Source organism: Bemisia tabaci, chromosome 1 (genome assembly GCF_918797505.1).
Source record: "Bemisia tabaci chromosome 1, PGI_BMITA_v3".
Taxonomy (NCBI): Eukaryota; Metazoa; Arthropoda; class Insecta; order Hemiptera; family Aleyrodidae; genus Bemisia; species Bemisia tabaci.
The window spans coordinates 84,453,629-84,478,980 of record NC_092793.1 but is presented as its reverse complement, the minus strand read 5'-3'; the positions used below and the strand labels follow the sequence as shown (position 1 = coordinate 84,478,980).

The 25,352-nt window shown below is 37.8% G+C and overlaps 1 protein-coding gene across 3 annotated transcripts in view; it reads right to left on the bottom strand.

Moving 5' to 3' along the window:
* Window positions 1–25,352, bottom strand: part of PolE1 (DNA polymerase epsilon catalytic subunit 1) — a 157,677-nt gene that overhangs the window by 90,869 nt on the left and 41,456 nt on the right. For all 3 annotated transcript variants that reach the window (XR_011900843.1, XM_072306321.1, XM_072306322.1), the window contains 7 exons: window positions 22,302–22,548; window positions 16,803–17,015; window positions 10,218–10,413; window positions 8,234–8,377; window positions 5,628–5,920; window positions 4,330–4,478; window positions 3,089–3,326 (listed from right to left, as the gene is read on the bottom strand). Coding sequence is in view for 2 of the 3 variants with exons in the window: in XM_072306321.1 (XP_072162422.1) it covers window positions 3,089–3,326; window positions 4,330–4,478; window positions 5,628–5,920; window positions 8,234–8,377; window positions 10,218–10,413; window positions 16,803–17,015; window positions 22,302–22,548 (1,480 nt within the window). In the remaining variant the exon portion in view is untranslated. The remainder of the gene's footprint in view (window positions 1–3,088; window positions 3,327–4,329; window positions 4,479–5,627; window positions 5,921–8,233; window positions 8,378–10,217; window positions 10,414–16,802; window positions 17,016–22,301; window positions 22,549–25,352) is intronic.

Genomic DNA, 25,352 nt, shown 5'->3' with positions numbered 1-25,352 from the left:
TCATACCAAAAATACATGATATCCTTCCAAATATGGATATCCTGATATCCTTACAAAAATATGATTTTTGTACAAAATTTCGGCCCAATCCAAAAAATTTCACTAATTACAAAAAAAAAAAAAAATCAGGCACCCAAAAAATATGATGGCAGTACCGTTTGGATTCATCATTTAAAAGGAAATGATATCAAAACGGCCCAATTTCCTCTTTCATGATATACTATTCACCCCAACGTTTTTCACCAAAAGAAAAATAAAAAGACAAAAAAAAAATTCAACACCTATAAGGTATGATGACCTGAACACGTTTTGATCCATCACTTTAAAGGAGTATGATATCAAATCGGCCCAACTTCTCTGAAATATGCCCATCTCTGATCAATTATTTTTTCGAGACCTTCCGACTCATCGCTGAGGAGACACTGATCATTACTTGACCCTTAGTGTATGTCCTTGTTTAAATGTCAAAGAGGTCTATATGAGACATGTAATGAATTTTTCTTCTTTAAAGAGATAAAAAACAAAAAATCGTCATAAAATTGAAAAACAATTCGAAGAAAAAAAGAGGAATGGGCAGGCCGGCACGTACAAAAAAAGGGGGGAAAATAGATACATTGGTGTGCCCCGACATTTTGGCATGGGTGACCGACCCGGTCTTGCCACCATCCATGAAGTTGTTAAGAGAGAAGCATTGTAAGTAGGAGGCACATAATATTCGCAATAATACGCGGTTCAGTAGTTTGTAAGGCCTTCTATCAGGAACAAACAAAGAATATGGCATTGCTTGAAAGTTGTTAAGTTGTTCACTCATGAGTGAATATCTTTCAGTCTATCTTTCAATGACGATTTCGAGAAGGACTGATCCTCCTTTTGACGATGATACTTTTTCATGTATATATGCAAGAGAGACGATACTCACCCTTTTATCTACCACTTGTACGTACGGCCCGGCCGGCCCATTCCTTTTTTTTTTCTTCGAATTGTTTTTCAATTTTATGACGATTTTTTGTTTTTTATCTCTTTAAAGAAGAAAAATTCATTACATGTCTCATATAGACCTCTTTGACATTTAAACAAGGACATACACTAAGGGTCAAGTAATGATCAGTGTCTCCTCAGCGATGAGTCGGAAGGTCTCGAAAAAATAATTGATCAGAGATGGGCATATTTCAGAGAAGTTGGGCCGATTTGATATCATACTCCTTTAAAGTGATGGATCAAAACGTGTTCAGGTCATCATACCTTTTAGGTGTTGAATTTTTTTTTTGTTTTTTTATTTTTCTTTTGGTGAAAAACGTTGGGGTGAATAGTATATCATGAAAGAGGAAATTGGGCCGTTTTGATATCATTTCCTTTTAAATGATGAATCCAAACGGTACGGCCATCATATTTTTTGGGTGCCTGATTTTTTTTTTTTGTAATTAGTGAAATTTTTTGGATTGGGCCGAAATTTTGTACAAAAATTATATTTTTGTTTTATAATAAACACAAATATTTCAGTGTGCGAGTTGAAGGTGCTAAAAATATCCACACACTTAGAAAAATAGAAAGGACTCCGTGCAAAACGGGCCATTTGGGGCTCGGGGCCGATACCTTTGAGACTTGCCCTATTCATTCACCTAATAATGCCCCATCTTTTCCCAAAGTTTCAAGCCCCCCCAAAAATTTTGGAGAGATGCGGCGGGGGTCAAAATTAAAAACCGGCAAAATTTTCGCGAATTAATTACTCGAAAACCAAGAAGTTTTGGAAAACGCGTTTTAAACGAGCGTATTCGGCGTGACGAGAGCTTTCAGAAAATGTATAATATCATAGGGTTTTGTCAACTTCAGCTCGAGTTATCGCCTCCGAAGCGCCGAAACGCTCAAAAATGACCCCTTATTTTTCCACGTTTGGGCCGCTTTAAAAAAAGCCATTTTTTTACTTTGATGAAAAACTGATATGTTGTTCCTGACTCTCTGTGGCCCCTCTAGCTCTTTACAGCATGCTGGGGAAATGTTTTGGTCGCGAGCTATACGAGCGGAAAGGAGCGAAGGTCGGGAAAATCGGCTATTTTAAACTGCGCGCGCGGCGTTGATCGGAAGGAAAACGTCCCCTCCCATTCTGATCGGCGAATCACACTCCTTTGCCGACCTCGCATTGATGCTACATGTCTCCTGATCCGTCGCCGCGCGCAGTTTAAAACAGCCGATTTTCCCGACCTTCGCTCTTTTCCGCTCCTATAGCTCGCGACCAAAACATTTCCCCAGCATGCGGTAAAGAGCTAGAGGGGCTACAGAGAATCAGGAACAACATATCAGTTTTTCATAAAAAAATGTCTTTTTTTTAAAGCGGCCCAAACGTGAAAAAATAAGGGGTCTTTTTTTGAGCGTTTCGGCGCTTCGGAGGCGATAACTCGAGCTAAAGTTGACAAAACCCTATGATGTTACACATTTTCTGAAAGCTCTCGTCACGCTAAATACGCTCGTTTAAACGGCGTTTTCCAAAACTTCTTGGTTTTCGAGTAATAAATTCGCGAAAATTTTGCCGGTTTTTAATTTTGACCCCCGCCGCATCTCCCCAAAATTTTTGGGGGGGGCTTGAAACTTTGGGAAAAGATGGGGCATTGTTAGGTGAATGAATAGGGCAAGTCTCAAAGGTATCCGCCCCGAGCCCCAAATAGCCCGTTTTGCACGTAGTCCTTTCATAGACCGCACACCTCATTCCTGAGATCTTCCTCGGTGGTTTGAATTCCTGGAAAAACCAAGAATACCGGAATTTTCTGTACATTACATACCCTGTTAGATGACATCAAAGGTTCTTATTCATCCAAAAATCGATAAATTTATCGAAATAGGGATACTGATGGAGCCTGAGAAATGAACTGATTATGACTAATGTGCAATTTCCAAATGAATACATAACTTTTCAAAGGTATTTTTCTATGTTAAGAAAATTAGACTTTAAAACTGAGGCAAAGAAAAAAAGATGAAATGGCAACGCAATTACAAAAATCAAGACTTACTGATAATGCCATGAGCATTGGTGCTCTTTGGTGTTGAGGTTGTAAACAAATTAGCAAGAACATATATGTACCACAACAAAAATTACCTTCACCATGGAATTCAGTACAGCATTTGGGTAAGAGATGGTAATTTTACTTTTGCCCGGATGTGTGGAATTAATCACATAATTTTCTGGAAAAGATGCAGGTAAAACACACCAAATACCATCTGTATCTAATTCAAGTGGTCGACCAACTTTTTCAATGATTTCTCTAGCTCTTGTGATGATATTAGCTCCAGTGTGACACACTATTCCAGCCATCTCCATACTATGCCATCTGGCGCTGTAAAGTGAAATAAAAGCACACAATAAACTATTAAGACATTATTATTAGAAACTTTGATTAAACTGCTATGATAGAAACTAAAAACAATCATAATGTAATCATACAATACACGACATTCCAGGAGACTTTTACGCAAAACTAATGCAGGCCAGATTTTATTTCTATCTCCAAATTTAAATGAAAATGAATGAACTGAGGGGCAAATAAAGATAGTTAGCAGGGTCAAATAAATTTAAATATTAAATTCTATCCTACATCTCTCCATAAAAAGTTTTCAGGTTGTCTTTAAGGTTGATTGTTTCTACGTTGTTTTATTTTAGGTAAAATCATAGGTTTGCATGTTTACAATTGTTAACTAGGCAACAAAAGTACTTGGAGCACCAGAAAAAATGTACGATTGTTGCAACTAAATTGACCCACAAAAATCAAAATTTGAAGTTGCGTATTGTCAGCTCTCATTAAAACGTACATAGCCAAGAAAGCCAAGATGGCCTCCTAGGAGATGCTCAGCGGCATAAAACCCTGCAGAAAGACAGATGAAAAGTCATGTTTCCACAATTTTTGCAAGAATGGGCCGAGTTTGTGGAAAGATTTCAATGCAAGCTTAGAGCTTTTCAAGGCGAGTTGTGATTCATCCTGAGGGAGTAAGGATTTTCACTGACAATAAAATCATTAGAAAATTCTACCTCACTGTTGCAAAGATTAAATAACCCACCTAATCACAGTCAGCTACTTTCAAAATGTTGCACCTATAAAAGTTCTACAAAATTTCGCAACTTTTAGGTGCAAAGTATGACCTTTGCTTATGAACTCAATTTATGGAGGTTCTCACACTAAAAGACAACCACCCAATCTGGTTTTTGAAGTCTGAGAGTCACTAAACCATGTTTTATCTTGAAAAAAAAAACTGCAACTGGACTGCCCGAGGCTCATAAGTAAATATTCTCACTTTCCTCCATTTGGTTGAGGTGGTCAAGTGTCATGAAAAATGTTCACTTACCCTTTCCGCATGACGTAACCATAAAAAGAGTTCAGGATGCATTTGTGAGCTATTTGTAAAGAGTCATACAAAACTTCACGATTTTTCGCAGATTTTATCTCTCCAGCATCATTTTTTTCAAGAGCTTCTGCAACCTGTTTTTTAGCTTTCTGAAAATAATGAAAATGATGAAAAGCGTTAAAAAACAACATTAGCCATACAAAATCGCAAAAACTCTACATGACTGATCGATTTATCGATTTGCCAACCTTGAAAATTGATTATCGAAGCAAAAATACACAAGGATCCATATGCCCCAGTCTTGTTGGATGCATTTATATAGTCTCGAAAATGACCAATTTAAATCCTGAATAACCATCAACATGTCGCAAAATCGCTATAAATGTGTACAACAAATCAATAATCCACTCGCCAACTTTAAAAATAAGTGTCTAGATTAAAATACACAAGAGTTAACATGCTTCAGTCATAATGGGTGTATCAAGTAATTTTAAATAAAAAATAACTAATTTCAATTAAAAAAAACAATCAATCTTCCATATAAAATTGCAAAATGTGGATATAACAAATTAACATATTGACACATAAAAACTCAATTCTATGTGCAAAAATATGTAGTATTTGTTATGCTTGATACAAGGAAAAAGCAATTGTTTTTTTTTTTTTTTTTTTTTTTTTTTTTTTTTTTTTTTTTTTTTTTTTAGTTTTGTGGCTTCTATTCCTTTGTATTATTTTGATAGGAATCTACAGCCATCTATAGACAGAGGAGGTTGAAATAGCAATTAGAATCCCATAGTAACATCAGTGGTAACTTTTTTCCATTGTTTTGTTCTTGTAAGTGAGACGTCATTTTCTATGCCTCATGAGTCTTCATTTTTAAGATTAGCCTTTCGTCTTAAATTTTTTGGGTCATAGGAGTTTGGGGTCTACGATTCTTTGGCTTGCAAGGAACATGGTTTTTTGACTATGTACAAGTCAAAGGAGGAAAATAATTTGGTTGAAAATATATGAACATACTACAGGGTTGTTGCCACAGAATTTAGAAAATAAAATTCTCTGATTTCCCTGACACATTTTGGCGAAATTTCCTGACAATTGAAGATGTGACGGATGGTTAAAAAGGCATAATTGAAAATAGTTTTCAGACAAAATTTGTTGTTCGAAACCTCAAACCCATTCTAGAAAGCGAATGAAGGTGATTGAACAAATTTTCCCTGACATTTCCCGGTTTTCCCTAACTGTGACAACCCTGATATACACTGAAAAAAAAAACAGGAAGGAGAGAATACTGGAATTACCTTTGTAAGAGCTTTGTACTCATATCTTCGATCTCTGAAAGCTCTGACAGTGTCAACATAGAAAGAATTTTCCTTTTGACAAACTGTTGTTGCCCTCTCCTCAATTCTAGTGGTGTGGGTCTTTTTGTAAACTTTCCGTGAGTATTCTTGAAGTCGCTTTTTTTCAACAGTAGCACGCTCTTCTCGAGTTAGTTGGTGAAACGCACGCTGAGGCTCTCCAGGATATTTTGGAGGGAATTTTTCTGTTTCAAGTTGATGCTGAATTCTGACATATTCATTACGACTAGCTGGAACTATGACGGGAAGAAACTAGTGAGAGCATGAAATGGTAATCTCTTAACACAAATACTGTTCATACATACATTTATACTTGTATTATTCATTTGCTATATTCTTGTTTCTTTCATCTCAAAATCATTCTCTCTTGAAAAACACTTGATAAAATTGGTAAAAAAACAATGTCCTTTAACAGTTTTCAAGAATTTGAGCCCAAAATCATTGGCATGAGTTCAAAAAACCTTTATGTACTGCTTTCTTGAAAGTGCTTCCTTTAATGTTTCTTTTACTTTTAACCTCACTAAAAGAACTGGTGTCTTGATAAAAGCAAATCCAGCAGTTCCTTTTCATTACTAATAGGGCAATTTTGAACTAAAGGTACCACCCTTATAGACTTTGAGAAAAGGTAATGTAATTTCCCAGGCAAATGGAACGGTCCAATTTTATGAAATTTGAATAGGATTTGAGCAGAAGCATGTTCTGGAGATTGTGCATGGAAATGGGCCTACCGCAAACTAGAGCTAGAGCTTAACCTTTAGTTGTTTTTCATTGAGAATGGCTCAAAAATGAAGATCGGAAAAGTCTGAAATTCACTCCTAACCTCACAATCTGCGTAAGAAATTTGCTGTTTCTTTTGAGCTTCCAGCTTCAAAATCGATACTACAGCACAGATGAACATTTCATGAGAGGAGTCATTCCATTCAACCCTTGCACACTAGAATGTTTTGCAACATTCAACATGTCCGATGCTTCCGGGCTCAAATCTAGGAAAGCACAAGGTCAATCAGAGCTGATCTTTTTTAATGCGAGGAAAATGTGAAACACGCCAACTGGTAACAGTTGGTTTTTGGCGGATTGGCATCAGCCATGTTGAATATTACAAGACATCCTGATGCGCAGAGGTTGTGTGGAATGACTCCTCCTACAAAATTTTCACCTGTGCCATAGTATCTTTTTTGAAGCAGGAAGCTAAAAAAACCGCAAATTTCTTACACAGATTGTGAGGTTAGGAGTACGCTTCAGACTGCCGATGCGCTAATCGTGATTTTGGAGACATTTTCTACAAGACAGAACTCTTATATTTACTCGAACAAAAGTTTGCAACAGGCCCATTACTTCCTTAAAAATTTCAAAAATGAAAGAGACTATTTTTTACCCCTTTTTTTTCTTTCTTCTTTGGTATGGAAAATATTATCAGAGAAAATCTTGTTGAGTCATACGAATGAGTCCACTTCCCAAAACCCCATATCATTCCAACACATGCTGGGTGTCCAAGTCATCTCGTACCCGTATTTCTACTTGGTTATTTGAGGGCGCACGAAGAAAAAGACCACATGGACGTTTTAACCGCAGTTATAATCTAAACTAATAACAAAGAGCCCAAAATCAGTCCGTCCGTGTTCGAAGTATTAATCCCTGAAGTTGGGGAGCAGAACCTTTCTAAATAAAAAGCTACATCACAAGAGTCCTCACAAAATAAGTTTATCCACTTTTAGACTGCAACAAAAGAGCCGCTATTAAGGTGGAGCGTTTTTTGACATATTTTTCCTTTTGAAAATGGACATAGCACAAAAGTGGCGAAATGGTCTGAAAACAACGCCTGAATTTTCCTGAATTTTTTGTCAACATTTAGGCCTCCCGGATTGACATTGAAGTCAAAATTTGAGGATTTTTGATGATGAAATGGCAACAATGGCAAGTTCGACAAAAATACATGGGACCAAAGTTGTTGGAACTTAGATTTCCATCAAATAACTTTCTTATCATGTTTTCTCTCGGTGCAACCATTTTAGTGTAAAATTCGAAAACCGGAAATTTGGCACAAATTCTCGTTCAATCAAGGAGAAATACGGGAGAAACGGAGCTAACTCGGAAAAAATTGCGTGGCAGACTTTTCATACAAAAATATCATCATCGGGTTGGCTTGAATAACACAAAACATACAAAATGTTTTCCTTGGCTCCGCCGCGGAATACCCCTTAAAATGCCTTTAATTAAAAAAGGTTGCCGTGTTTAAATTATCAAGCATCAAGGTAATTTAAAATGTGCAGCTCGTGTGGTGTGAGGTGTCATTTTCTATGTCATTTTAGTCGTAAATTTCAAATATAGTGTCAAAAAAAGCCCCAAGTGAATAGTCAAAAAATTTTAAAAATTTAAATTTCTCGCTCAAATTGCGACAAAAATTACTTGCGGATTTTTTGCATTTTTACAGTACCTCTGGACCGCCCTTAAAAAATCAATAATACTTCCGAAACTGTAGACACCCTGCAACAACCACACTAATTAAAATAAAGAAGGGCTATAAACCAAGAAAAATAAATACAACTGACTGATTTCTCCGCGCCACATCCATGTCATTTTCCTTTGGCACTTGGCACCCGGTTTATTGAAGTCACAAGCAGCACATGTTGCATCATCTACCATTGCTGATGGTTGTAGTCTGTTGGTCAGAATGATATTTGGGTACATGGCACCTAGATGAAAACCACAAATATTACAAAGGAGTGTTGAGAGGGGCTGATTTTGGCTTGGCTTTAAAAATTATTTGAGCCTGTATTTTAAGTATTCTGTACTTGCAATCTATGACCAATGTTTAATGCTCGTTACGTGGTCTTCAGTCAAAGTTTGATTAAGAAATGGATCAGTAAAGAGTGCAATTTAGTGCATTTCCTTTGGAAACTACACTGAGAAAACATTTTTGTATCAATTTACTTTACCTGGCTCCATAAAAAATTATCAGACAAATCACACAAAAATTGAGAGGGTGAATGAAAAAGAATATGTACAGGGTGTTCAAAAAGTCCCCTCCCCCCCCTCTAACTTTTGACCTAATTGAGGTAGAGCTTTGAAACTTGGAGGGTGTTCCTAGACCAACGGGAGCTACTTTTTGACCCCACCCAAAATTTTGGGGGGCACCCCCTTGGGGGGGTTACGGACCCTAACTTTTTTTTTTCAAATGGGAAGACCCCCTTTGTGATACCTCGTTCGAAAGAACATAAAAAAAGAAATTTTTTCGCGCTAATCCGAAGTCATTATTTCAAACCGTTTGAAAATGGCGGCCGGTCAAAGTTCAGAATGGCCGAAAATTGGCACCTCTGATATTTGCACATGGATTTGCTTGAAACACGGTATCATGGGGTATTTTGGCACGAGAAAAACGAATTTGACGTTAGATTTTTAAAAAAACCCTAATTTTTCAAAATGGCCGCCGGTTTAGGCTCAAAGTGGCCGAAAATTTGACAAAATCGATTTTTTGCCAATGGATTCACCTAATTTGATTGATTAGATTTTTAAACAAACCCTAATTTTCAAAATGGCCGCCGATTAAAGTTCGAAATGGTCAACAATTCGCAACCTCGACTTTTTGCCGATGGATCCGCCTGAAACTCGGTGTTTGGGGGTATCTGGGTTTGTCTCCTACCCAGATACCCCCAAACACCGAGTTTCAGGCGGATCCATCGGCAAAAAGTCGAGGTTGCGAATTGTTGACCATTTCGAACTTTAATCGGCGGCCATTTTGAAAATTAGGGTTTGTTTAAAAATCTAGCGTCGAATTCGTTCTTCACGGGTCAAAATACCCCCAGATACCGAATTTCAGGTGAATCCATTGGCAAAAAATCGATTTTGTCAAATTTTCGGCCACTTTGAGCCTAAACCGGCGGCCATTTTGAAAAATTAGGGTTTTTTTAAAAATCTAACGTCAAATTCGTTTTTCTCGTGCCAAAATACCCCATGATACCGTGTTTCAAGCAAATCCATGTGCAAATATCAGAGGTGCCAATTTTCGGCCATTCTGAACTTTGACCGGCCGCCATTTTCAAACGGTTTGAAATAATGACTTCGGATTAGCGCGAAAAAATTTCTTTTTTTATGTTCTTTCGAACGAGGTATCACAAAGGGGGTCTTCCCATTTGAAAAAAAAAAGTTAGGGTCCGTAACCCCCCCAAGGGGGGGCCCCCAAAATTTTGGGTGGGGTCAAAAAGTAGCTCCCTTTGATCTAGGAACACCCTCTAAGTTTCAAATCTCTACCTCAATTAGGTCAAAAGTTAGAGGGGGGGAGGGGACTTTTCGAACACCCTGTATACGATATCATTAAATTGTGATGCCGTTTGGAAACAATGCCTATTATATGACCACTCGTTTGGACTTCGACACTCTTTAAAATAGTCTGGTGTAAGTTTTGAGAGAAATCTTTGAATTTTAAAGGTCTTGCAAGGGGGAAAAAATCACCTAACTGGTAAACTGAGAGATGAGAGAAATTGTTGAGTCACACAGGGTTTTGTGATGGATTTAAATTGAAGAAAATTAACTTACCAACATCTAAATGGTAAATAATTGGACACTCTATTCTAATGGGTGTATCTCGTAGAGATCGGAGCTTTGCTTTTATATCTGCAGCAACTTCATCAAAATTTAGAACAGTTTCCACAGGAATTTTTTCCTCCTCTTCAATTGCATGCTTAAGAGCATGCTCTACTGTTCCCATTAGGGCGTCAAAAGCTGCTGGTACCTAAAAATTTTAAACAAAAAAACAGAGTTTCACAGGAAAATGCTTGGTGGAGTTATACAACAGCTTCCTGTGCCACAATATTCCAGGGAAAATTGATTAGCATTGATTACAGTTTTAAAATTAGGAATGACCATTAAGGCCTTATATTACACACAAACAAGAAAAAAAATTATTAAAACTTAGAAGGCAAAAAACTGAGAGAGATTTATAAGGATTTTGACCATCAGTCAAAAAAAGACAACCTCCTTTCCGTCTTGTCAGGGGTCGGGGGTTCCCCTAAAATTGAAGTACCCCCCCCCCCCCCGGTGTTTCTTATTTTTTAAATTCGAATTCGAAGGAGGTCCTGGTCTTAAGAGTTAATGTGTGGATAGATTAGAAGCCTCTTACAAGGAAAAAAATTTATAACAATTTTTACCCGGTGCTCAAACGACTTAAGTGACACTGGTTGAAATTTGAGATTTTCAGATAAAATAACACTGTTTCCTATGGAAAACGCCGAGTTGTGGTTATGGAGGACGAAAATTTCGTCCGTTTGGTCGTATCTGCAACACAAAAGCCGCAAAACACCCGAAAAAGGCGCGCGCAACGAGGGACACTAGGAGCAAAATGGGCGCGCCATAGCACAACGCGCGCGCGTCCTCTGCACTGCCGAAGCGACATGCCGCACGCACGCTGTAAGCTTACGCTGGCCCGAAAGTTCCCGTCCATTGCAATGTATCATTACGAATTGACCTGGATACACTTTAACACTAAAAAACAGTTGAAATGTATGTATACATCAAAGAGACAAATTTTCTTTGTAAAATATTTGCTATATGTAGGAAAATCAATTTCAACAAATTAAACAATTCAAAGTTGATCAACTAAATCAAATAATCCACAGTTTACTTAAAGGCTTACAGTCTTAAAATGTTTGTCTGACTATTTTTATTATTTTTGTATGGTTTTATTGACTTTGGCTGTGACTTGTTAGAGATCATGAAAATGCAGCTCTTGTTTATATCGGGAGTTGGCAATACAAGTACTCATTTCTTCGTAAAACTTCGCGAGAAATAGGATGGTTTCACTGGTTTTCTCTGAAACAAACCCTAAAACTAAAAAAAAACTCTCAAAGTTAAGGCCGTATTGAAGGAGATATGCCCACTTTTCTAAGAGTCCACCTTTGTATCAAGCCAAATTTTCTATGCTAAGATAAAGAGCAAATTGACGGCGTAAGTTCGCAATCACATATCTCAATTGCGGCGTCTAAATATCTCCGTTTCTATGTTATTTTTTAAAGGAGAACAAACTGACACTATTCCTTGAAGTTTATGCAGAATTTTCTTCTCACAGAGAAGAAAAATTACGGCGGTTTCAAAGAATTTCCGTTGAGTAGTTTTCCACTTAAAAAATAAAGTACCAAGGTATAACAGGAAGTCTGCAACGTCTCAAACCGAGTCATGTGATTGCCGACTCACACGGTCGAAATAAATCAGCAGGATTGCAGTCAAAACTGAAAACACGTTTTTTTAGTTTTGGAAACCCCAAACCAAGTGGCTACCCTGCCCATGTATACTATTTGCTCTTTGCAGGGAGAGTTTGACTTGAACAGAGGTGGACTCTCATGATAGTGTGGGATATCCCCTCCAATATGAAGTCAACTTTTAGAGTTTTTTTCAGTTTTGGAATTTGTCTCGGAGGAAACTGATGAAACCATTGTGTTTCTCGCGGAATTGTGCGTAATAATCAGTACTTAAATCACTAACGCCTAACACATGCAAGATCTCCATTACCTTCCGATGTTAACTATCCTCCTCTTGTGCGTGGACATCACTTTAATTTTGCGTTCAGCATGATCATTAACAACTTTTATGACTTAACTACATTTTTAACCTCAAGATATTCGGAAGTAAATAGCCATGGGGCTGGGCAAGAGTATAGAAATGAAAATGGCAAATCCATGATATTGAAAAAAAGGCTAGAGTGTTAGTTATGGAGAAGCCTGGAATTACCGGGCATTCTTCAGCGTAGGTGGGTGAATTCAAATAAGGGTCAAATTCCAGGTTCTATTTCCTCCCAAAATTTTTTTCTGAATTTTAGGGCAAACCAAACTTTATTTTGACTATCATTAGGTGTAGACTTAGGAAATATAGCTCGTCGAGCTTAATAGTTGGGCTTAAACCCGAATTTCCACCGTCAAGTGTATCACTTCCCAAAATTTGCCGTAATTTTGACTGATTTCCTAAATTTTCATCTCAGAGGTGACATATAATACTTTTAATTAAAAATTGAACATAATTGTCATAAAAGCATCATCGAGCACTAAATTAAAGCATAATTGAAAACATGTAACCCTTTCCTATCTTGCAGAACCAAAAAAATTAAGAAAAAATTCATCCGTCATGAAAGATATCTGGAGCTTATTCTGCTCGTCTTTTAGACAGTTCCGTCTGTTTATCAAAATGCGCACTGTTTTCGTTTCACACAAGAAGAAGCTTTTATTTCTTGGAATATTGCGGTACAAAATAGATCAAAAACACCGAATTTTAAAACTTCGAGTGGACGTGTACCCGCTGAAGTGGTGATAAAGCCAGGAAAAGTTTGAGGACTTACATTAATATAACAATTACACCGGTCAACTTTTTTTTTTATTTTTTTATTTTTGATTTTCCGAAGATTTGCCAATGGTTTCAGAGTAGATTTTTGGCGCTGATTCTGAAGACCACCTCCATTTACCTGTATCGATGCGATTTATCCTGGGAAAGTTCGGAATTTTTCCGGAGAAATCGGAATTTTCCTTGAAAATCTTGCTTTTCCAGAAGAGTCAATTTTCCGGGAGAATCTGTGCACGATGGAAAAAACACAGGAATTTTTCAATTTCGTAGCCTAAAATACATAAGAAACCCTATTGCACCCCTATTTAAATTTCCTTTCTTTTCCTTATACCATGTTTTCCGGTCCAGTTTTATTAAAATCAATTAATTAGTCACCGAGATAGTGTTTTAAGCCACGGCCACCATCTTAGATTTTCGAATCTCGGAACTTTGACTAAAATTCGAGTTCCCCACTCAAAAATACCCGCGGCGCATGAGTACCAAGTTTCGCGTGAATCGATTGATTAGGCTCTGAGATAGCATTTTAGACCATGTCCGCCATCTTGGATTTTCGAATTTTAAAAATTTGACTAAAAATTTAAGTTCCCCATTGAAAAGTACCCCCGGGTACCAAGTTTCGCTTTAATCGACTGATTAGGTGCTGAGATAGCATTTTAGGCCACGTCCGCCATCTTGGATTTTCGAATTTTGAAAATTCGACTAAAAATTCGAGTTCCCCATTGAAAAATACTCCCGGGTACCAAGTTTCACTTAAATCGGTAGAAAAGAGCGCCTACAGGGCTTAAACAAGCAAGTCTCAGTTGTAACAGTTTTCCACTCTGTCCCACTAAACTGGGACATCGGACAGGATGGAAACATATGGGACAGGATGGAACGGGACAAGATGGAACGGGACAGGATGGAACGGGACAGGATGGAATAAGCTGTTTTTTAAGCTTATCTCTAACAGTAAAGACAATTTTGGGGATTTTTTTCACGGAATATTTAGTGGCACGTTCTAGAGGATCGGAATAAGAGAAAATTTTCCCTAACGCACACTTCGAAAGTATTTTACGAGCTGATATTAGTTTGTGTGTGTATGCTTGACGCCTTGTTAGTTATCGTGTATAGCATTCTGTTTGGCATCATTAATGGCGTTAATCTTGCACAAAAATTTGCGAATTTCAGAATTTTTGCCATCTACGACGTGTGAACTATTCAATCAAAACAAAAAAAAGTCGTTTTTGGAAAAACCTCAACGTTACGGCAATCATTTAGAGCTTATTACATCCTTGCCATGTCTCTCCTGACAGTTGCTGACTGTTGCTCGGGACAATGATTCTAACGCGTGAAAAAGTTATTGATGGAGCAAAAAATAAATTGACATATTTTTTTTCTCAAATTCAAAAGCATTACCTATCATCTCCGATAAAGTTTTCTTAAATAATCACTCTAGTTATGCTGCAACATCGATTTAAAGTCAAGAACCAGGCACGGGGGACACGCAAATTTGGGACAAATGTAGGCAATTTGCACATTCAAAGTTCTCCTAAATTTTTATTTCAGTCCAAATAAAGTGGGAAATAGCATGTAATAGTCAACAATAGTGTGGAAAATGAGAAAAAAATTTGATCTGCCCATGTTTCTCAGATTATGACGATTAAAACAGCTCGGGACACCAAATTAGACGCTTATTTGGACTCACCCACGTACACATTGAGGAGGACATATGTCATATTGGGGCCTCGAAAAATGACCCAGAGGTCATCGCAGACCTCAAGAGGTTTCGCAGCTTTAACAAGAGTACCTACAGCAGCTAGTGTTGCGCTCCGTAATTTATCCAGCCACATATGGTACCTCTGTAGTAAAAGTTTGGTTCCCTTGGCATTATTTGATGAGAGATTTACATCGAACACTAAGAGAGTCTTCGTTCACAACATGAGACACAATGTAGGGTTGCCGAATCCGCCTGTTCGCCAGAACGCACAATTTAACTAATGTTTGGGGTCACTTAAAGACAATTATTTTCATGATCTCTTACAAGTCACAGCCAAAGTCAATAAAACCATACAGAAATAATAAAAATAGTCAGACAAACATTTTAAGACTGTAAGCCTTTAAGTAAACTGGGGATTATTTGATTTAGTTAATCAGACTTTGAATTGTTTAATTTGTTGAAATTGATTTTCCTACATATAGCAAATATTTTATTATGAAAATTTGTCTCTTTGATGAATATATACATTTCAACTGTTTTTTAGTGTTAAAGTGTATCCAGGTCAATTCGTAATGATACATTGCAATGGACGGGAACTTTCGGGCCCGCGTAAGCGTGCGACATGTCGCTTAGGCAGTGCAGAGGACGCGCGCGCGTTGTGCTATGGCGCGCCCATTTTGCTCCTAGTGTCTCTTGTTGCGCGCGCCTTTTTCGGGTGTTTTGCGGCTTTTGTGTTGCAGATACGACCAAACGGACGAAATTTTCGTCCTCCATGACCACAACTCGGCGTTTTCCATAGGATAACAGTGTTATTTTATCGAAAAATCTCAAATTTCAACCTATGTCACTTAAGTCGTTTGAGCACCGGGTAAAAATTGTTTTAAATTTTTTTCCTTGTAAGAGGCTTCTAATCTATCCACACAACTTTTAAGACCAGAACCTCCTTCGAAGTCAAAAATTTAAAAATAAGAAACAACCCCCCCCCCCCCTTCAGGATAAGCTGCCGAAGAAAAACTTTTTTGGATCATTGATGCATTATGGGAAAAGACCCCCCCTCGCCACGGGCCTTTTTGGGTTTCAGCAGTTAAAAATATTTGAGAATATACTACCACCATGTCTGAGCATTTTTCTTCCTCTTTATAGACTGCTTTCTCTAAAATTGACCTATCTTTCGTCGAACCATATAATCCATCTATTCACCCCTTGTCTAACCTATTTGGTTATTTTGCATCTAAATGAAAAGGTTAGGAATTTTTCTCTTTCCTTTGAGAGACCTCCTTTGCAATTTTTGCTGCTAAAGTCAAACATAACCTTACAAAAGTAAGGCTACATTCAATCACTAATCGCCAATTGCCGTTCGCTTCAATCACCTCCCAGTTTTTTGTAAGTCAATTTATCCAGAAGAGACAGTTTTCCAGGCTGAAAGCAAGCCCTCTTTTGAGACATTCAGCTTTTTAAAAAATTCTGTTGGATGATGTAGCATTCATAAATTTTATTCATAACTTCAATCTTCTTTTTTTTCATTCTATTTCCATACTCTTATTGTGAATCATTAGTCCACAGGCAGACAAGATTTCCAAGTGCAAATATATTCACTGTGTGCTTTCTTGTCTGTTATAGGTAAACTTTTGGTTTAGTTCCTCAGAAAGAAAGATGGCCATCCCAGATTTCATGCAAACTCTCTCAAATTCAATACAGCAGTCAACATAGCGGTTTTCAGTTTAACTCTTTGCTGTTTCCAAATACGTGTGTCAGGAGTCAATTCCTATGTATTTTTGGTCATACAATCCGAACTTTCTGACAAATATAATCCAAAAAATCATGGTACGGCCAAAATTGAAGACAGGGACCGAGAATCCACTGAAAAATCCACTGAGGGGCAAACATTCTTTTATACACCTTTGAATGCACAGTGAGGTGTCAATCATTAGGTTTTGGGGTCAGAGAATCCGAGAATAAATTCCATTTTCTGCTTTGATTTCCTGTTACCATATATACCTTTTTCCTTGGATAGTCATAGAGAGAGGATATTTATGTTGGCTTTTGAAAGAGGTACCAACCATATTTTGATTATAATTATTGGTTTCTTGAGGTCTTACCATTTTGAAACGACACGGTACATCTGCACGAAAAACTCCGGATTCTAATGCTTCAACATGTCCACCAACATAAGTTTCTTGCTCTAGGACATGCCCATCTTCAGTCATTTTGTTGAATGATGTCTCTTGCTTATTTGGAAAGACTATATTTGCATGAAATGCTTCAACCATCAACAGTGTTTCACACAATGTCCCTGAACCTTTTCTGAGGACCTGGTAAAATTAAGAAGAAAACAAAATATAATAGAGCCTTTATGCACTGAGAATCAACGAAACTTAAAAACCGGGTTCTTCAAACCAACTGATAATAATTTTTTTTGGGGACGGGGGGGGGGGGGGAGGGGCTATCAACGCTAATTTTGAAAACTTTTTTTCCCAGCATAAAATATCATGGATTTTATTAGACTTATACAATCAAAATTGACCCTAAGGAATCCCATCTCACCTATAATAGTTACCCGACCTCTGTCGTCAATTTCTTTCGCTCACGATAACTATTGTTAAATTTGCGTTAGCTGATTCAAATTTCGTAATTTTGTCCATTTTGGTCTTATAAAGAACGGTATAGATTTTTAGTTAAATCAAATTTACCGTTTACTTATAAACGGTAATTAACGTAAGTGCCCTACTTACGCTGTTTTACACTAGACTGTTTTTTATGGAAGTTCCATTCGTTGGTTTCCTTGGTAACCTTTGTTTGCTATCAGCTGATGTCTTATTTCAATTTTAGTTTCTAGAGCCGGTATCAGACAATAAAAGTAGAGCTCTCCAAGTGTCTTAAATTCTTTAATTTTTCAGCCAGTTCTGCATGAAATTCCTTGCAAATTTCAAGATGTGATGTGTACCGAACACATTGGGACACAAAGGGAGGATTTCCATTTTTGTTTATCGATCTTCAGTACATCGTTCTGTATAAAACAGGATAGAAAGGGATACAACAAGATATATTGATATCAGCCAGGATAAAAGGGTGGATATTTATCTATTATAGGAGGGATGTTAATGGATCTTCGATACATCGTTCGATATACAGCCAAATAGACAGGGATAAATCAGGATTTACTGATATGAACCAAGATAAGAGGTAGGAATTTCAAGAAATTGGGGATAATAAGTGTAAAACAGGATAGATAAGGATGAAACAGGATAGATAGGGATAAAATAGGGTATTGATTATCGATCTTTGATACATCGTTCGATATACAGCAGGATAGACAGGGATAAAACAGAATAAGTATTAATATTAATCAGGACAAAAGGTAGGAATTTTAAGAAAAGGGGAATAATCGGTGTGAAACAGGATAGATATGGATTAAACATTAAACAGGATAGATAGGGGTAGCACTGCATATTTCACACCCTCCGATATCTTTTATTATTGATCTTCGATGTATAGTTTGCTATTAAACAGGATACACATGGATAAAACGCGATGCATTGACATGAAGTGGGATAAAAGGGAGGATGTAATTATTGGTTTATGGATCTTCGATATATTGTTCGATATAAAGCAGGATAGACAGGGATGAATCGGGATTTAATGATGTTCACCGGGATAAAAGGTAGGAATTTCAAGGAAAGGGGAATATAAAACGTGAAACGGGATAGATAAGGATTGTACAGGATAGATAGGGATAAAATAGGGTATTGTTTATCTATCTTCGATACATCATTCGATATAAAGCAAGATATACAGGGATAAAACGGGATTTATCGATGTTCACCGGGATAAAAGGTAGGAATTTTAAGAAAAGGGGAATAATCAGTGTGAAACGGGATAAATAAGAATTAAACAGGATAGATAGGGATGAAACAGGGTAATGTTAACCGATCTTCGATGTATCGTTTGATATAAAATATAGACAGGGATAAAACGGGATGCATTGATATTAATTGGGTTGAATGGAGGAAGTTTGAGAAGAGGGGAATAATCAGTGAGTAACTGTAAAGATGAGGATGAAACAGGATAGGCAGGGTTATCCCACCCTTCGATATATCGATCTTTGATATATTGTTCGAAATAAAACAGGATGGAAAAGCGGCATATTTAATTTGAAACGGGATAGATAGAATGAAACAGGATAGATATGGGTAAAATAGGATATAGATAAGGATAAAACAGGATGTATTGATATTGACTGGGATAAAAGGGATGTTTGTCGTGTTTGAAGTATTTGATGTGTTTGTTGTGTTTAATGCATTTGTTGTGTTTAATGCGTTCGTTGTGTTTGATGGATTTGTTGTGCTTGATTAGTTAGTTGTGCTTGATGTGTTTGTCGTGTTTGATGTGTTTGTTGTGTTTGATAAGTTTGTTGTATTTGATAAGTTTGTTGTGTTCGTTGCGTTTCCACTCAACCCACCTATATTCTATCTTCAACTTTACAGGGTGTTCCAAGAGTCCCTTCCACCCCCTCTAAAATTTCACCTAATTCATATTTTGAAACGAAACTTTGGGAATGTTCAAAGATTAATGTTAACTTCTTTTAGGGCCCCCCCCCCCCCCTCGGAGGGACTACGTACCCTAACTTTTTTTTAAACGGCAATACCCCTTTTATGACACATCAATTGAAAGAAAATAAAAAAAGAAAATTTTTGGCACAAACCGCGAGTCAAACTCTTGATCTTTAACGAACTAGCTGCCAGTCAAAGTTCAAGATAAAGGAAATTTACAAATACGTCATTATCGATGGATTGGGGTGAATTTGTTTTTCAGGGGTTTTTTAGAACGAGAAAAACGATTCTGGCTTTATTTTTCCGGAACATTTTTGTCTTTTTCAAAATGGCGGCGGTCAAAATAGCGATCTTGAGCGGCAAGAGAATATTTAGGCTGCTTATCGGTGGATTTGCATGAAACTTGGTATCCGGGGGTATTTCGGCATGAGAGTACGAATTTGTCATTGGATGTTTGAAATTCTAAATAGCTTCAAAATGTCGGGGAAAATGGTGGAAACTTGGTACTATGGATGTTTGCAGATGGATTTGCATGCTACCATTTTGAAAGTATTTGACATTTCAGAAATGCAATGCAAAAGAGCCATTTTTTGTCGAACCAAAAGCCAACAGGACCCAGAGTTTCATTCGCATCCAACCATAAACGTCCGAAATACCAAATTTCGGTCATTTTCCAGATGCAAAAGGATTGATAGGGATGAAACTGCATTTATCCCGTTTAATCTAAGTTCATCCTAATTCAGTAACATTCATCCTTGCAGTAACAATGAATTTGATTTTAAATTGATTGGATTCCAAATAAATTAAATGTGTGGAGTTTTATAAATTAAGATTAAAATAAAAAAAAATCTAATCACACATTAGTTGGTTATAAGTTATGTTACATTTTTTTGTTTACTGAATCAAGACCCCTTCACGCTCTTCACCTCTCACCATAAATTGTGCTGAATACTTATCAAGTGGATTGCCGATCTCTCCAATTAAAAAAAAAAAAAGGTGTTCAATACTCCTCCTCCTCCCTCCCTCCCTCGCATGTTTCTAGCTGTTTTTCAGTTTATTTTTCCAGGGCATGCCGGGATGTCTGTCTTCCCTGCCACCATGCTTCTCTGCGGAAACAATACATTTTTAAACATTAGAAATTCTATTTTTCCGCATTTTAAGTATCATTGCTACCATTTTCACTCATGTGTTACCTTAATTCTCTCCCCCCCTCCTACTCATTCCTACTTTTCACCTTTTCACAAGAGGATTTAACTTGATCCATCTTGATAATGTCGTAATGAGGCCGATGAAATTAGATATTTCTGAATAAATCATGATAAATCATTATAACACTGGCATAGTCATGGTACTTTAATATTTCCGGTGTTGTTCTTGCCCTCCTTCCATGATTGTGTCCGGTTCTAATGTAATCCTTTCCCCCTCCCCACAAAAAATTTCAAAAAAGTGTTGGTTCATTTTGAATTTTAGTTGTATTTTTTTACTAAAATCTTTGCTTGTGACATTGAGTATTTTAACAACGCAACTATTTAGGATTTATTTATTGATTATGGGGGGAGGGGGGTGGTGGATCCGGATGAAATGGGATGCAACTCGGAACATACGGATCAAATTGTATAGATGCATAACAACTGGGATGAAATAGTATAAACTGAAGAACGCAGGAGAAATGGTGTTAAGAGGGGGGAAAATAAGCAAGGGAATATAAAAGGGAATAGTGGTATCATCGTAAAATTTCTCTGTAACTCGGAACGCATTTAAAAAATAGCATTTTACCGAACAGGAAAAGATTACATTAACGCCATTTCAGTTCGCCTTAAATTTTAAGGTAAGCAACACGAGTTTTCATGTGGTTGAATAGCGGTATTGTCGTCGTGAAATGACAGTTTGCCTTAAATTATTAGTGTTCTTAACACAAGCTCCCACGAGTCGAAGAGTGGTGTCATCGCCCGTGCAATAGACAGTCTCTGTCAGCAAATTTGTTTCTATATCATGTCGGGCCAGCGTTTGTCAGTGAAGTAGTTGCTCCTCTTACTGTTTTCCATTAAGCTGTCTTTATTCGACGAGCATATGTTACGCAGCAGGACCTATATTTTATCAACATCAGTTCCACCAAAAAAATTTAGTTTTGCTGAAAAGAGCCTGCAGCACTAGTTCTGCTTGGGTAAAACTAGACTTGCCTTGACAAAACTATCGGCAAATCGAAAAACTTGTTTCAACTGCTACAACTTAGCAAAACTGATAAAGAGCTGACAGAATTGTTTTCAAATGCTGCGTTTTTACAGGCCTGAGATGGAGTTTGAAACTGCTTAGTACACAAAATATTTTTGCAAGAAGAGGGGAGTCTGAAATTCTGAATCCCAAACTTAGTTCGGGAATACTGATTAGCTGCTTAGTCGAAGATGTTGCGCAAGATGAATTGAATGGTATATCATTTGAAGTTTAATGTTTGAGATAGGTGGCAGAAAATCTTGATATGTATATTTTGATTAAAGTCCATCATCAAAGTCGAGGAATTATTTAATAGAACTGTAGATTAATTTTTGGATTAATTGAATTTACGGTTGCATGTTTCTTTCGATTAACTTTAGGTATATTCCTTTTAGGAGCAAAATAATATCTTGCAAATAATACACCATCACTCGCTCATCTAAGTTCTATTCATTATTCTAATATTACTGATTTCATTTCCCTTCCCCAAGTCGTTTCCTTCCTAATTTATTTCACAGACTGATTTTGACTACTGTGCAAAGATTTAAAATTAAAATAGTCAAAACAGTCTTGCCAGATAAACTCCGGCAAAAAAGATCTTTTCATTACCTAGTTATACCTGATTTCAAGAGGCAAAGCTAATCATGATGCAGTAAAACTAGTCTTAACAAGGCATTAGTGGAGTAATAGCCTAGTATGTATTTTTCCTGGGTACCACTATTTTTCTCAAAAAATGGATCTTGCTACTAACACACATCTTTGAAACTTTACATGGCTTCTGCCTTGCAAAGAGAGGCTACTTTTTCAATAAAAATCTAGATAAAAATCAGGGCTCACCTCATCAGGTTCCATTGGAATGATTGTGCAGAGTGCAAAGATAAAAGTATGTATGTACTTCATGTACAAGTAGTACGTAGCCACAGCATCAGAGACTGAATAATTCGACAAAACTTGGGGCTCATCTGCAGCCAAGCGACACATTTCTTCAGGGTCAAGCTCAACAGGATCATAACGGAGTTTGGCCTTGGCCACTGCCTTTAAATTCTGAGATCCAACAGGTAAATAAGAATCACGCTTCACCCAACTGAAAGACAGAACTTCGGATTTAAGTTAGGAGCTTTGAAAAGATCAGTGAAAAGAGGTATTGACTCACTAGTTCCTGTAACGTTTTAAGCCTTGTAAGTTCCATGTCTTTGATGTTTATATAGATGAATAATAGTCTAAAAATGTATTCTGTGATATGGAGTCCTCTGCCGCTCACACCTCTTCTTCTGTATTCCTTTCTTCTGCATTCAGTACTGTCTCATTTGTTTCATTTAGAGATTTCTACATACCATTTTCTTAACTAAAGCGCACTGCACCTTCTACAATAGGATATCCACCAGGGCCCCTTACGGATACCCTTCCGTTGTTCTAAAAGAATTTGAATGAATATTGCATTCAATTAGGGAGAAATTCACCTCATGAGCACATCATGATAAGGATATAGTGGAATATTTTGAACTAAGTAGGAATTTAATTGGGAAGATTTCATAAAAGAAAAATAATATTCTAGCTATTCAGCGGAACAATTCGATGAATGTGATTGTAATTCAGGAATATGACATTGATAAAACAATTGCTCATTCAAAAACTGGACAGATATATATGAGGACTTATATGCAACATGAGGCTCAATTTTGGATTGATTGCTGGAGAGCACCCCTCTCATAATGCGTTTGTGACCTACGGCCCCATTTGTTAACATGTCGAACCTTAAGAGACACCAAGAAATATGAATTTGAGGGTCCCGTTGTCCAGAGAGTCTTCTTTGATGTCGCTCAGGGGGAACCACCACCACCCCCCCCCCCCCCCAATGGTCAAATTAACAAATTCAGGGTCCCCCTGAGCGACACCAGAGAAGACTCTCTGGACAACGGGACCCTCAATCACGGATTCTTTGGGGTCTATTACCCATGAAAACTTCTTTTTTCCAAGTCTCTATGTCATTTTTGCGAACTTGCATGTTTTAAAAGGGCGCTCTGTCCCCCACCTTTAAGAGTCAGTATTTCGGATTTTTCTGATTCCAATTAAATTATTTCAAAATTTTGACATAAATCTTGACTTATGAAGTACGGACCCCTCTTTTTATCCCCCCCCCCACAAGGGTTGCCAATGGGACTCTCGGACCAAGAAATTCAAATTTCTTAGGGTTGATTCCCCATTCGATCCCGCAGTCCTCAACTACGTACGACCTAAATTAACCGAAAAAAAGCCCTGGCACTGTAGGTTTGGGCCACCCTATCTGCGTTGTTCTCTAGTTAAGAAATTATGAGAAGTTCAGTGTCTTGGGTAGATCATTTTTTTTTCTTTCTTTCTTTTGGTGGTAGGTAATATACAGGGTGTTTCAGACCACCCGTACCAGGCCTTTATCTCGGTTGGTTTAGGTCGCACGAAATCGGAGACCGCGAGGTTGAATAGGGAATTGACCCCAAAGAATCCGAATTTTGTGGTCCCGAAACTCCCCCACCCCCCTTGGGGGGTAAAGGGGGGGTCACGATGCTAAAAGTCACGGTTCCCGACCGAATTGCGGATAGATCACATCAGAATTGAAAAGCACGGAAAATTTCACGGGGAATTGACCCCTAAAAATCCAAAATCGGACCATCCAAGGCCCAAAAATGATCCCCTAAAGAGGGGGACAGTACCCCCCTCCATAATTTCTCTTTGGTCTCAAAATTGACGTAAATTCTCCAGAAAAATACGGTTTCCCAGGTAATCGACCTCGAGAAATCTAAATTTCATGGTCCCGAAGCTCCTCTAGCCCCCCTTGGGGGATAAACGGGGGGGCCCAATTTTAAAAATCGGGGCTCCTATCCGAATCGCAAATTGATTGCATCCAAATTGAGGAGCAGAACACATTTACATCTTAAGTGACTCCTCAGAGTTCTAATAGACCCCCTGAACGGCAGAAAGTAACCCCCTGAGGAAGGGGGCCTCGCCCCCGCCAAAAATTTCTCAGGATTCCTCTTTGGTCGCAAAATGGGCCTGTTGCAAACTTTTGCTAGAGCAAAAATAAGAGTTGTTTCTTATAGATAATGCCTCAAAAATTACGATGAGCGCATCGGCAAAGTCTGAAATGCACTTATAACTTCACAATCTGCGTAAGAAATTTGCGGTTTTTTGAGCTTCCCGCTTCAAAAACGATACTACGGCACAGGTGAACATTTTGTTAGAGGAGTCGCTCCATCGTCGGAAATATTCATCATGGCCGACGCTTGCGCAGTTCTGCGCGTAATTCGAGGAGAGTTCAAGGTCAATCAAGGCGAGCGAGAAAAATATGAACGTAAACACGCCGATTGTTACTTGGTCTAATCCTGTTCAGGTGTTATCTCGTACCATCACACGTGTTTTGGCGGATTGGTGTCGGCCATGATGAGTATTGCAGACGATAGAACGACTCCTCTAACAAAATGTTCACCTGTGCCGTAGTATCGTTTTTGAAGCGGGAAGCTCAAAAAACCGCAAATTTCTTGCGCAGATTGTGAAGTTATGAGTGCATTTCAGACTTTGCCGATGCGCTCATCGTGATTTTTGAGGCATTATCTATAAGAAACAACTCTTAGTTTTGCTCTAGCAAAAGTTTGCACAGGCCCATTGAGCTCGATTCTCCAAAAAAGACCGTTCCCATGTTATCGAACCGAGCCCCTAAATTTCATGTTCCCTGAGCTTCTCTCTCGGTCGATTTACATGGGAGAACCGTCTGTTCTGGAAATCGACGTCAATTTTGCGACCAAAGAGGATCCTTGAGAAATTTTTGGCGGGGGCGAAGCCTCCCTCCCTCAGGGTTACTTTCGCCGTCAGGGGTCTATTAGAACTCTGAGAATCACTTTAAAAGATGTAAATGTG